The sequence below is a fragment of the Lonchura striata genome, chromosome 5, assembly GCF_050655825.1.
Source record: "Lonchura striata isolate lonStrDom1 chromosome 5, ASM5065582v1, whole genome shotgun sequence".
In the NCBI taxonomy this organism is placed as follows: domain Eukaryota; kingdom Metazoa; phylum Chordata; class Aves; order Passeriformes; family Estrildidae; genus Lonchura; species Lonchura striata.
In genome coordinates this window covers 72,108,280-72,122,215 of record NC_140707.1, presented here as the reverse complement: position 1 = coordinate 72,122,215, position 13,936 = coordinate 72,108,280, and the positions used below count along the sequence as shown (strand labels likewise).

At 52.2% G+C, this 13,936-nt stretch overlaps 1 protein-coding gene across 2 annotated transcripts; it reads right to left on the bottom strand.

Annotated features, from left to right (window-relative positions):
* Positions 1 to 212: 212 nt before the first annotated feature.
* On the bottom strand, positions 213 to 12,069 carry CDKL1 (cyclin dependent kinase like 1). Of its 2 annotated transcripts, none has more exons than XM_021536070.4 (9): positions 11,879 to 12,069; positions 9,552 to 9,673; positions 7,609 to 7,681; positions 5,604 to 5,694; positions 4,713 to 4,913; positions 3,124 to 3,206; positions 2,691 to 2,747; positions 2,051 to 2,206; positions 213 to 1,215 (listed from the first exon to the last, which is right to left on the bottom strand). In XM_021536070.4, exons 1-9 carry the CDS (start codon positions 12,044 to 12,046, stop codon positions 1,108 to 1,110), a joined length of 1,059 nt encoding a protein of 352 aa, XP_021391745.3. In that variant the 5' UTR covers positions 12,047 to 12,069; the 3' UTR covers positions 213 to 1,107. The 2 variants fall into 2 exon arrangements, with proteins under 2 accessions (XP_021391745.3, XP_021391746.3); XM_021536071.4 differs by having other exon boundaries at positions 3,151 to 3,206.
* Between the last annotated feature and the right edge of the window lie 1,867 nt (positions 12,070 to 13,936).

Below are 13,936 nucleotides of genomic sequence, written 5' to 3'. Positions count from 1 at the left end.
CTGCTCCCAGGATTGGGGCCAGGGCCTCACCGGTGCCAGCACAGTGGGAATGGCTCATCCTCAGGGAGAGCACAGCACTGTCACTCAAATCCCTGGGTTTGGGCAAGGGAAGGGCAGAAGGCAGATCTCCAACCAGCCAGATGCACAGTGCTGTCTCAGAGATGGTTTTCCATGTGTAAGGAAACAGAAGGGCAACAGGCACACACAGGATGTGGCATCTGTCCCCCTGAAAGGGCTTTTATTATTGTGGAGCACAAAATGTACATTTTTGCTCTAAGTGTCAGTAAAAAGAGGATGTTCTTGCCCAGTAATAAAGTTTTATATAGCAAAATACCTCCAGTAAATTGGAAAAAGCTGTATTTTTTTAATCCAAAATCATCACATTATTACATTCTGAGATGCTACAAATCCCAGTCGTTCTAATACAAACAGGTAGAATTCCTGCCTGTGTCTGGCTATTGTTATAAATTACATTCATGATTAGTTTTGATAAAATCAGTTTTGTAACTACAAGCAAGTGCCCTCACTCTTGTCAGAAGCAGAATTCAAGGATGAAACTTGCAGAAGAAGCTCTGGAAAGACAAAAGACACAGCAGGGATGCTGTTGCTCTGTTCTGGTGTCCCAGCAGCACTCTGAGGCCTTTGAGCTCTGAAAGGGCAGGAGTGAGCCCGAGTATCCCTGGAGCAGCCCCTCCCAGCCTGGGCTGCACCAGCACAGCTTCGGCCCTTCAGCAGCAGGCACAGCTCCTCCCAGAGCAGGGACTCGGGCCCAGCCTAACAGGAGGGACTCGTGTGTTTGGCAAGGTGGAGTTCTCCTGCCAAGTGTGAAATGCAGGAGACAGCTTTAAATGTCATCCTGTAAGCACTGGGTGGGGGTAATCCTGAACCAGGAGGCAGTCAGGAATTAAAGCAGAATGCATTTGCCTTTGTACACTAAGATGAGCTTGGAGTTCTTTCTGCATCACTTCCTCTCCATCCGTGACCCAGAGTAGAGGACAGATCACTCTGTACATGCCATAACTTTTAGTCATTTAGTTTCTCACTGTGTATCCTCCATTTATAAATCCTGGATGACTTCGAACAACTGAGTTTTGATCTGCCACCTGGTCAGATGTTTGGGAAGTGGTAGTTTGATTTCCTTGTCTTGCAGCAGTTCTTCTTGCTGTCCAAAGCTGGGAGAACTTTGCTGCAGGTCAGCTGAGGCAGGTGCTGTAACTAAAGGACAGGTTACACCTTGTGTATTTGTTTGGAATGGGAATAAAGAACACATGGAATAAGTTTTTACATGGAATATGAACAATAAAACTATCCCTACTGTAACCCTGTACTTTCCATGCTAAGATTCTGGGGTTTTGTGACTGGACTGCACTAGAACAACTCATTAATGAATTCCATTAGGCAAGAAAAATATCCCATGTCACAGGAATGGAAGAGGCCAATCAGTGTCTACAGAATTGACACTGTAGCAGTTCTCCATCCCTCGCCTCCAACCTCCCTGCCTGTCCCAGCTCAGCTTTAGAGCTGCCATGGGGAATGCGGCTCACAGGAAAAAAGAACTGTGGAATGAGTTGCATTGTGAGGCTGGATTTGGGGACTTGGGATGGAGTCGGAAAAGCCAGAGCAGCAAGGAGACAGCTTGGCAGATCCAGCTGCAGAAACACTCAGTGTGTAGGGTAAGGTATGGAGCTGTTACAAACAGAAGTTGTGTTTATTCCAGCTCCATAATTCAGGATTAAAAAGCACCTGAGTACTCAAACCAGCCACCTGAGTGTGTCCAGTTTGTCCAGCCCTCCTGCTGCTCTTTGTCAGGAGAGCACATCCCTGGATGAACCTTGCTGTGACAGGGCTGTGCAGTTTATCCCCAGTGCCCCATGGAGCCGCAGTGCAAAATCCAGTTTGTACCGAGTTACTCTTTAGCCAGGGCTTGTTTTCTCCTCAGGATACAACCAGGAGCAGCCCAACACCCTCACCTGCCAGCACAGCCCACCCTGGGAGCCAACAAAAGGACAGCCCCTCCTGATTGGAATATTAAACAGCACGGAAAGCTTACCCCTGGCACGTGCTTCCGAGTCAGCCTGGCTGCTTTCTGAGATCTCTTCTCGTGCTCTTTGCCCAGCTCTGCTGCCGCCCTGAAGCTGTCAAAATAGGGCTGCTGCAGCAGCTGCTCACAGCTCTGCCTCTCCGCAGGGTCCATCCGAAGGCAGCCCTTACAAAAGATGGAGATCACACAAAACGCTCCTCACACAGCCCTGCTCAATTCCAGCTGCTCCCCACAGTATTCCCACAGGTACAAGTGTTCATCATTTTTAATGGATTCTAAGAGCAGCTTTTCAGAGTCAGCATGAAGCTTGAGGAGCAGCTAGTTATCCAACAATTACAAAAATTAATCATGGAATGGTTTGAGTTGGAAGGGGCCTTAAAGATCATCTTGTTCCAAGCCCCTGCTCTGGACACACCTTCCACCATCCCAGGCTGCTCTGAGCCCTGTCCAGCCTGGCCTTGGACACTTGCAGGGGTGGGGAGTGCACAGCTGTAGCAGGAATTGTGGCTCAAGGAGGAGGTGCAATCACATGGGGCACCAAACCAGGTCTATTTTACAGTGAATCTCTGGTAAGTCAGTCCCAGACTCTCACACCAGATGATTTGTTTATCCCAGTGCAGGGCTCCTCCACAAGCTGGAGCTTCCTTACCTTCATGAGAGCCAGTGCAGAGTATGAAATATTGGGGAATTTCATTTCCAATGGTTCCTGCAGGGGAAAACAACAGTGAATGGACTCATATGACTGATATTAGCAAACGTTTTGTTCATCAGGGTACCAAGACCCAGCTTTCCATAGGAACGTGACCTGTTCTTCACAAAATGCCTCCATCACTCCGTGTGCTCAGAGGCCTGGCAGCTCTGAGGATGTGCCACCAGAAATGGGGGAAAGCAGCAGAGATCAAACACTTTCTGACTGCTTTTACACAGGCTGTAAGTTAAAATGTCATGAGAGGTTCAGCCACCTCCAAATAATATTCTGGTACACACCGGCAAAGTAGAGGACAAAGCTTTTGGATAGGGAAAAAACGCTGCACAGCAAAGGGTGGGGAAGGGAGGGGAGTGCAGCTGGAGGCAGCTCTTACCATGCTCTCTGGGTCTGGAATTCTTACCCCACTGAAGAACTGGTTGGTGCTGAACACTTGCTGGTGCCTGGGAATGAGATCCCCTTTGACCAAGAATTTAGAAAAGAAAAAAAAAAATTGGAGTAATTTGCTTAATTTTACAGTGCTGCATTGAACATGGTTGTATCCTCTAACAAGGCTGATGCCATCCAAGACAGCATCTGTATCACCAAGTGAGCCAAGGCCGTGCTCTTTGGTGACAATTAATCAATGTCCATTTGGGCCATCAGTGATCCCTCACCTGTGTGACTGCTGAAGGCAGGACCACAAGAGGGCCAGCTTCAGGACAATTTAACTCCTTTTGGGTGAAATTCTCTTTGGACACTCCTGAGGGTGCTGTACAGGACAGAGCTGGAACACAGCCCCACCTGAACCTGCTGTAGCTTTTCCCTGAGCCAGCATTTTTGAAGCTTAGAGCAAGGAAAATGTTAAAATCAAATCCATAGCAAAGGAGCCAGTACAATGCCAACCCCATAATGGTACAGCTTCAATCAAAGAGCTTTGCTCTGTGAACGCTGCCTCACTCCAGCACCTGGATCCAACAATCAATGGGAATTTCCTTGGGCTGAAACCCTGTCATTAAAAATAAATTATAACTGCCTAACACCGGCATTAATGAATTCTGGAGAATGAAGCAATCAGTGATTAACTATTTTTCTAGCTAAGGAGCTTATCCGTTTAAAGCCATTAGTCACCTTTGTAGTTTCATAAACTGTTCAGTTAAAATTACAACTCTGTTCATTGCAACAAATATCAGTGAAAAGGTGGGGGTTGTTCGTTGTCATCCAATAAATCAGCTGTTACACACCAAAACTGCAAAGACTCAATGGGACAGGATTAGTTTAAGTGTTACGGGGGATAATGACTCTTTCATTTAACAAATAAATACAGAGTGGCTCCTAAATTAATTGATGAACAACAAGAAACACGTGGAACAGACAAGCAGTGATGTTCACACTCCCCTTCCCAGGCACACAGCCCTCAACAGGCACTGACAACACTTCTGAGACCTCCAAAGCTGGGATGAATTGAATCCAGCTGTTTAGGGACCACTTTGTTTGGTACCAAACCCTGAAAAACACCTGGATCTTTTAAATCTTTATGCAAAACATTCTTGGCCCTTTCTGATACAGGCACTTCATGTTTTTGTCTATGTGGAGACAGCTGAAGTTGCTGGGCTCCCCCACCCCAGCAGGGACCAGGAGAGGCATCCAGTGGTCACCAAACACATCCCACATCTTTCCTAATCTGCCCTGCAGCAAACCCAGCTTCCCAGAGGGTTGAGACTGCAGGGATGGTTCCAGGCAGTCTGCAGGCAACGATCCTGATTCTCAGCCTGGTCCACTGCGAGCCTGTTAGCACATGTACACAATGGCAGGAAAAGCCAACTCCTTCTTAAGGCCAGGAACCCCTCCAATAAACCAGCACCTTCTAAAGGGAGCGATCTGCTGTGTGAATTCCCGCTGGCTACTCCCCATTCCCGCACAGAGGGAAGCTCCAGTGCTCCCTGCTGGGCACGCTCCAGCGCTGCGGGCGCCGGGGCCACTCACCCAGGGTTCTGCGGATCAGGTACAGCTGGTCCGCGTCCGACTTGCCCGGCCACAGGGGCGTCCCCGAGAGCAGCTCGGCGAAGACGCAGCCGATGGCCCACACGTCCACGGGGGGGCCGTACTGCGTGTCCCCCACCAGCAGCTCCGGGGAGCGGTACCACCGGGTGGCCACGTAGTCGGTGTAGTAGTCACTGGGACCAGCTGGCTCGGGGTCAGGGGAGAGAGACACCAACAGAGGAGCGTGGGGTCAGAGCGATGCGGAGGAGACATCATCACTTGTTACATTTTGGGGCACCTCCTGGGCAGGCCAGAGCTGCAGGAGCGGGGTGGGTCACTGGCCACCAGCAGAACACAACTCTGGAAACACTCAGGATCTGGTAAAAATCAAGACCGTGTTTTCCTCCAAATGAACATGTGCAGAGCTCCACAGCAGTGCCCTGCAGCAGCCAGTGGGCAGTTCTCAGAACCCATGTGATTTGTCTGAAGAGGAGCTAAAAAAACCCAGATTAGGGGGTTTATTTACAACGGAAAATGTGAAGCCATTGTTTGCAGAGGCAGCCAGAGGGGCTTTTCCTGCCAGAGAGCTCCAGCTGTGTCTCCAGCCCTGCACAAACAACGGCTGGGCAGCTCCGAGACACCCAAGGCTGATTCCCATCTCCCAGTGGCAGCACCCCCAGCGGCCCAGCAGGGAGCTCAGTTTGTTTACAGATGTCACCGCGGTGTCTGGGCTCCCTCCCTGTAAGGTTTAGGAATCTCCAGCCAGCCTTCAGCAGAGCTTCCCTGGGCAAACACACCGCTGGCATACAGGAGGATCTGCAGTGCCCCAGACCAGATAAGTGCAGGTTGGAGTGGCTCACCCCACGCTCCCAGGACATAAAGATCAGCACTCACTCAGTATTCGAGCAAATCCAAAGTCACAGAGTTTGATGACCGAGTGCTTTGTTATCAGGATGTTCTCTGGCTTTACATCCCGGTGGATGCACTGGAAGAAGAAAAAGAAGCAAGGTTAGAAGTATTTAACATGGCCCCCAGATAAATTCAGCCACACTCCCTCGCACTCTGTGCCAGGCAGTCACTCCTGCTGAAAGGGAAGCTGGAAGGATTTCTGAGCAGCAGGACAGTGACCTGTCCATAGCCCACCTTGGGGGAAATCCCTGTGCAGGCTCCCAGCTTCAGCTGCCAGCTCTGCATCCCCTGGACAACGCGGAGGCAGCTCCCTGAGCCCCCTGGGAAGCTCCTGATGAATGATTTTGCTGCCAAAGCTCAGCAAGAGCTCTGCTCAGCACAGGTGAGACACATCCAGAGCTGTGTCCAGCCTGGGACCCTCCAGAGAGGGAAGATGAGACTCCAGTGAAGGGCCACTGAAATGGACAGGACTGGGGAGTCTGACATCCAAGGAGAGGATGAGGGAGCTGGGAGCATCAAGAAAAGGCTCCAGGTGAAACTCTTCAATGTGCATTAAATACCTGATGGGAAGGAGTAAAGGAGACTGAGCCAGGCTGTTTTGGTGGTGCACTGGAAGGACAAAGACCATGGGCACAAACTGAACACACAGGAAATTCCATTTAAACCTAACCAATTTGTTTTATCTTTTTTACTGAGGACATGGCCAGACACCCAAACAGATGGTCCAGAGAGTCTGTGGAGCCTCCAGCCTTGGAGATACTGAAATCCTGACTGGAAAAGTTTCTGAACAGCCTGTTCTAGCTGAGCCAGACTGACTGGAAGGGTTGGATGAGGAGATCTCCAGAGCCACCTTCCAACATCAGCAATTCTGTGATTCTTTGGAGGTGACCTTGTCCTTCACAACAACTGGATTTGGGCTTGGCAAAGAATTTCTGCTGATCAAACTAACAAAGACCTTTATTTCTTTTGTTCTACTCAACTCACTGGGGTCTCACTCATGTTGTCCTTCTCCCATCATCACCTCAGAGCAAAGCCCTTGGACTTTCCTTGCCAAGCTGGTGGTCAATTATTGTGCCTCCTCCTGAGAAGTGAAATGCTGCTTATGAAGCCACTGTCATGGAGCTCCAAAAAGGGCAGCTGTATAAAGCCTCATTACCTGTGATCTACAGCAGGTCAGGCTGCAGCATCTCACTGTTCCCTCTGCTCTCAGACTCCATTCAATCTTCCAGACTGAGCAGAGGAACAGAAAAAAGACAAAAACCAACAAATCCTGGAAGCAGGAGAGACCTGTGGCCAAGTTCCTGAGGCTCAGCTGGACGTAATTCTCTCAGCAAAGAGAGAACACCCATTCCAGGGCCATCTCCTACCCCACTCTTAAATCTCAATTGTTGGCAGATGAACAAAAATAGACAATTAGAGCTAAATTTGCCTACAGAGCTTCTCCAAAAGGCTCCTTTTCCTTCCCTACTTCTTAAAATGTTCCCACTGAAGTATCTGACACACACACAACTCCTGTCTCCCTCCAGAGAGCAGAGGAGGGAGTAAAAAGGGTTTACTGTGTCTAAGTTTTGAAATCTTTTCACTGGTGCCATGATTCAACCCCATGTCAAGTCAAGTGAAGGACTTTCTGTGAAATCAGCAGCAGTTTGCTCAGGTCCCAGCTGAGGAGCTGGTAAGGCAAGTTCCTGAAGGTCAGCAGCAGTGCAGGGCCCAGGGAATCACACCAGGATAATTCCCATCCCTCCTGGAAGCTTGTCTAAGGTCATTGGAGCAAATCATTCCCTGACAGCCAAACCAAGGGGCCTGTGGTGTGACAGTGAAGGCAGCTGGTGTGGGTATACACCAATATTTCAGATGTGTTTGTTGTTCAAAACAGGAGATTGCACCTGACTCCCAGGAAAGCTCTGGAATCAGAAAAATGCCAGCGGAACCCCCCTCTCTCTTCCAAGGCCACGTTCCAGCAATCATTAGTGCAAGTCAGGGGACTCACATTGTGTTTATGGCAGAAGTTCACAGCCTGCAGGGTCTGCCAGGTTATGCTCTTCACCAGGTACTCTGGCACCCTGTTGGAAAAAAATCACAGTTTTATTTTAGCTATTGATAATAAATTCACCATTTCAGGGAAAATGAGTGCTGGCATTTACAGGGATCTCTGAGCAAAACCATCAGGGAAGTCAGGAAACACTTCCAAAGGCAGTCAGTGCAACAAGGATTTATGTCTGGTCACAGTCACAGCCAGCATGGGCTGCCACTGTGACCACAAAGCCAAGTGTGAGAGTCTGTATCAGACCCTGCCCTAGGATTCCTGGCAATCCTGAAATGCCAGCAGGAATTTCTGCCTCCACAACTCTCAGGGCTGGAACTGCTGGAGTATCCATGGTACAGATACACAGAATGCTGCCATGGCACTGATTGTCCAGAGTGGAGAGGTGAAAAATGAGCCAGGGAAGGGTGCTCAGACAAGAGTATAAAGCTCTGCTTTGGTTTGGATCCCCCTCCTTCCCTCCCACAGCCAGCAAACACTTCCCAGCCCCCTCTCCTTTCTTTCATTTACTGGGCAACAGTTCTTCAACTTCCTTGGCTGTCTGTAATGGTCTTCAACAATCCCAGGAAAGGCAGAAGTGACAATCTTGGCATTTTCCAACTTAAACACAATTTTATTTCACATGTTTAATGCTGAAAAGCTACTGATTCATAATAAAGAAAAAAACCACCCAAAAATAAACAAAAACAATGCAAGCCTGAGTTTTTCTTTCAAGCTTGGCTTTCACTTCGTGCTGTCAGCGGGTCAGTGACACACTGCTGACACTGTGAGTAGAGATTCCTTCCAGAAGCATCCCGGAATGATGGGAGTGCTGCTGTGACAGCTTGAAAAGGGGATGGAGTTGGTCAAATGAGCTGCAACCAGCACGTGCCCACCCATCTTAACCTGACCACAAAAGACTTGACCATCTGCCCTAGCAAAGCTGAAAAGCAAAGCATGCAGCCAGCTGTGACATGTTCCTTCACACTGGAGCTGTTCTGACCAACAGTCAGCAAATGGGAAGCATTTCCTTCAGGAGAGTTATCCATCCCCTCTTCAGATTCCAGGGGAACAGGTTCAAGGTGGGGTGGCAGCTGCTGGGCAGCTCAAAAGCTGTCAGCTCTGTCCCATGCTATCAGCATGCTCCATTCTCCTGGTGCTCCTCACCGGGGAGGAAGGGAGTCAGTAACAGCTCTTGTTTACTCAACCCCCCCATCAGCCTCCTGCAGGCAAATCCACAGCCCCAGGCCTGTGGAATGATTTACGGACCTGTGCTCAGCAATTCCACAGCACCAAGGCACCTGGATAATCAGGGACAGTGGGAGTGGTGTTTACAAGGTGTGGACAGAACGACCCCTGTGTGGAGCTCACGCTTGGTGCAAGCACCTGCTTGAAGAGGAGTTTTTGCAGACAGGTGCAGGCACAGCTCCTGGGAGCTCTCCCTCACTCTGGAGGGCTGAAAGTGTCCGAAAGCATAGATGTGGCACTTGGGACAACAGTTTAGTGGTGAACAAGGCAGTGCTGCATTAACAGCTGGACTCGATGGTCTCAGAAGGCTTTTCCAACCTAAATGATTCTGCAAGTCCCCGATTCTGTATCCGGGTGCCCAGTGGCCACAGTGATGGGAGCAGTGGAAGGGGCAGGACACAAGCTGCCCCCAAGCCCCGGGTTCACTGCTCCCCGGCAGCCAGAGCCCTCCCAAACGCTCGGCTCGGCGCTCCCGTCTCCGTGGTGAGCGGGGCTGGGCAGGAACGCGGCTCCCACGCCGTCTTTGTGCCAAACAGCAGTAACACAGAGAGTCCTGGGCGCCGGGCTGAGAAACCTCTCGTGCAATTAATGAAATTCCTGTGAAAAGCAGCAGCACGGACACCCCGCCCTGTGGCAGGAGCTCCCGGGAGAGGGGCACTCACCCGCGGGGGTGCTTGTCCAGCTCATGCAGCACGGTGTGCTCGCAGTACTCGAACACCAGGTGCAGCCTCCGCTTCCTCCTGAACACCTCCAGCAGGTTCACCAGGTTGGGGTGTTTGAGTTGCTGCAACACACGGGGGGTGGGCTGGTCAGGGACTGCACAGAGAAAAGGTGTCGGGCACAGATTTGTTCTGCAAGGTCACAATTCCTTAAGCTGAACCCTTTCTACAAACACAGCTCAGCTACAGCTCAGCCTCTCTGTGCTTATTGTGGGAGCTGACCTAAACGGGTGGGCAACAAGCTCTTCCCAGTGCTCATCTAGCCCTGCCCTCTGGAAGCCCCAATATCCCCCTTGTCCTTGGATACTGGGAAGGAATTCCTGGCTGGGAGGGTGGGCAGGACCTGGCACAGGGTGCCCAGAGCAGCTGTGGCTGCCCCGGATCCCTGGCAGTGCCCAAAGCCAGGCTGGACAGGGCTTGGAGCCACCTGGGATAGTGGAAGGTGTCCCTGCCATGGCAGGGGGTAGAATGGGATGATCCTCGGAATCCCAACCCAAACCATTCTGGGATTCTATGGTTTCAAGAATCTGCAGATTCCCACTCCACATCCCTTGGCTCCTGGCCACAAAAATCCCTTGGTCTGCAAGGTGTTTACTGGGCAGAAAAATGATTTATCAAGGCCCATCATTTTCTACTGATGAAACACAATCTCACTCCATCTCTGATAAACGGGAGTTGCCTAAGCCAGAAAGTGCCTCAACAAACAAACAAACAAACAAACAAACACACATTTTATATTTTCAGATAAAAAGCTGGAAACAGTCAAACAGGTCTGCACTTGTTAAAGTCAACAGTGCCCCAACACAGATCCTGCTGCGCCTGTCTGTGGTGGCTTTGAATCCTTAAGGATTATGTAGTTTCCAGCTGCTTTACAAGGGACTTTTGCCATGATTATTTTCCTTTTCAGATGTTTAATATCACTTAAATCTTAATGTAAATCTAGCATTATTCACTGAAATAATATAGCTACATGTCCTGTGTTTACTCTGGATAGGAGAAAAGCTTTGGCTGCTTCTTCCAAAATGTAACTGAAAAATAATTATGCTTTTTCCTAGATGATTGCTTTCCTAGGATAGCAATTATGTGCAAACTATGAGCACTCTGGAAAAAGTGCAAAGGGGACACTTCCCATTTCTTGGAACACAAAGCTTAGGGTACAATGTGCCATCACCCAGCAGCAAGTTTGTAACAAAGAAAAACAAATATTTTTTTTCACACAACACATTCTTAAAGCCTCAGGAAACTATGGAGACCAATGAACACACAAGTTCCAAAGAGATGGGACAGAGTCCCAAAAGTCTGCAGATGCATGAAGCAACAGGCACAGCCTCTGCTGCAGAATCCTTGCCCAGAAGCTGGGAGTGTGAAAGGAAACCTTACCCGATCCTCTCCCCCTTTCTCCCAGGTCTCTCCTTATTTCTGCATGCTGGATAGACCTGGCGTGTCTCACTGCAGATGCTCCCTGCTTTTATTTCATGGGGAAAATAAAGCCAGAGGCTGAAGGAGTAACCCATTTGTGTGCGAGGATGAGCTCTCACAGAGAGGTCAGGAAAGGATCAGCAGAGACAAGGATCAGGCGCTGGTTCTGCTGTCATTTCCATGAGGAATACCCGGCCCTGCACAGCCCCTGGCATTCAATCCACAGCCGGATCCTGCACAACCAGGGGCTCAGAAGGGGCGTTTGAAGGAGGAGCTGGGGCAGATTTATCAATTGTGGAGCAGGAAGAGCTGTGTCCCCTGGCTGTCCCCCTCCTCACGCTGACTTAGCCTCACTTTTTGCCCATATTGGCTGTAACTATTCTGGGGACTCTCCTGGACGCAGAGGGGTCTGTGACACGCACCAAGGGCAGAGCTGTGCCCACAGCGGCCAGGACATCGCTGGCTCCATGGGGAACAGAGGTCAGTCCCTCTGTGCAGGTCCCAGGTGGAGGGCAGGAATCCCCGGCATCGCCAGCCCTGCACCAGCGGCTGGGACATTCCCTGGCACCGGCTTTCTCCAGAGGAACCGACTCACGGAGCACTCCATGGCGCTCCTTCACACCCTCCTCTTCGCTTCCCCCTCACGACACCCCCGTCACCTCACAGATGCCCTCATGCCCCGTCTCTCCATGGCTGCCCTCACACCGCGTCCCCTCCTCGCTGTCCTCACACCCTGCAGCCACACGATTCCCTTCACGGATGCCCTCCCAGCCTGCCCCCTCACGCCGGTGCCGGCTGCTCCCTCACGGCTCCGGCCATGGCGGCGGGGTCGCTCCCGCCGCGCCGCCCACCTTGAGCATGCGGATCTCCCTCAGCGCGATCTTGCGGATCACCGGGTCCTCCTCGGACTCCAGGAACTTCTTGATGGCCACCATCTGCCCCGTGTCCTTGTTGCGGCACTTGAAGACCACGCCGTAGGAGCCCTGGCCGACCTTGCCCAGCTTCTCGTAGCGCTCCATGGCCGGGCAGCCCCGCCGGAGCCGGGGCGGGCCGGGCTGGGGGAGCCTCCCCGCGGGCACGGCCCCGGGACCGCCCCGGGACACCGGCACGGCCGGGGCGGCCGGGGGAAGGCAGGGACAGCGGGGCGGGCCGGGGGAAGGGAGAATGGAGCAGCCCCGGGGGAAGGCAGGGACAGCGGGGCAGCCCCGGGGAAGGGAGAATGGAGCAGCCCCGGGGAAGGCAGGGAGAGCGGGGCAGCCCCGGGGAAGGCAGGGAGAGCGGGGCAGCCCCGGGGAAGGGAGAATGGGGCAGCCCCGGGGAAGGCAGGGAGAGCGGGGCAGCCCCGGGGAAGGGAGAATGGAGCAGCCCCGGGGACGGGAGGGACAGTGGGGCAGCCCCGGGGAAGGGAGAATGGAGCAGCCCCGGGGAAGGCAGGGACAGCGGGGCAGCCCCGGGGAAGGCAGGGACAGTGGGGCAGCCCCGGGGAAGGCAGGGACAGTGAGGCAGCCCCTGGGAAGGGAGAATGGAGCAGCCCCGGGGAAGGCAGGGAGAGCGGGGCAGCCCCGGGGAAAGGGAGGGACAGCGGGGCAGCCCCGGGGAAGGGAGAATGGAGCAGCCCCGGGGAAGGGAGAATGGAGCAGCCCCGGGGAAGGCAGGGAGAGCGGGGCAGCCCCATGGCGCTGCCGGCCCCACACGCCCACTCCGCGCCTCACGGTCCCCCCGGGCTTCACGCCCCGCATTGCCGAGTTCGTGGAGTCACAGAACGGCTCACGGACTGGGAAGGAAGGGACTTTAAAACCACCCTGCCGTGATCATGTTGTCTTTGCCCCTCTCTGCCTTTCCACAGGATCGCTAGGTTTGACTCTGTTTTCCTGCAGGGGTGGAAAAGGGAACATCCTTCCGCAGGGTCGGCCCTTCCCTCTGGCACCTGGAGGTTTCTCTGGAACATCTTCCCACTGCACGGTTCCAGAATCTCAGGTTTCTGTCACTGAATGGGCTCCTGCCAGCAGCCAGACCCTTCCTTTGGTCAAGCTTTTCCATCCCTGACCATCCTTTTATCCTTCCTGGTACAACCGTCTGAGTCCCTGGATCCTCATCCCTCTCATTCCCTGACCAAGGTGGCCTTTGTGGTGGTAATTGCTTTCAATATTAGATCTGAATATGACTGTGGGCACCCCACTCCATCTCAAGCCTCTTCCCTCCCTCCCCAATCCTTTCCTGAGGTGCTTCCCAACTCTCCCAAACTCACAACAAAGATCCACTAATTATTTTTCTTCCCAAGCCAGGTTCAGGGATGTGCAGTCCTCATATTCAAGACTGACCCCTAGAGATACCAATCTCCTGCAGAGGAAGAATATTGCTGTATATTTATTCATAAATATAATTACCAGTAACTGGCAGTTGTGCTGTCCAAAGCTACATTCATTACATTCTTTTTTCAGCCTCCTTTTCCCTCTACCTCAGCAGATCCCTGAAGACCTGGAATACAAGGTACAGCACCTGAAGCACCTGCAGCAAACAAAGCGTGAGGACAAGGTGTAAACTGCTCTAGATCCTGCCGAGGCTGAGCTGTGTGTTTTCCTACTCTGAGCAGCCCTTTGAAGCCCACCAGCCCCTGCTCTCTGCCCAGGTTCAAGGCAGCCAGCCTCTGCTTTTCCAGCCGAACAACTCCTGAGTGATTCCTCAGTGCTCCCAGGTGACTGGGCTGGGAATAATCTGTCCTTGCTCCTGTGATTTCTCCCTGCTGTGCAGTCCCCGGGAGCTGCTGCTGGCTCCCTGCAGTCCTTCCCACAGCAGCCACAAAACCTGGAGCCCAGCTGGATTCTCCCCAGATCCCTCTGACGAGGCATTGCTCCCAGCGAGTCACCACGGCACGGATCAAATAAAGCAGTTTATTTGGCATAGACTGA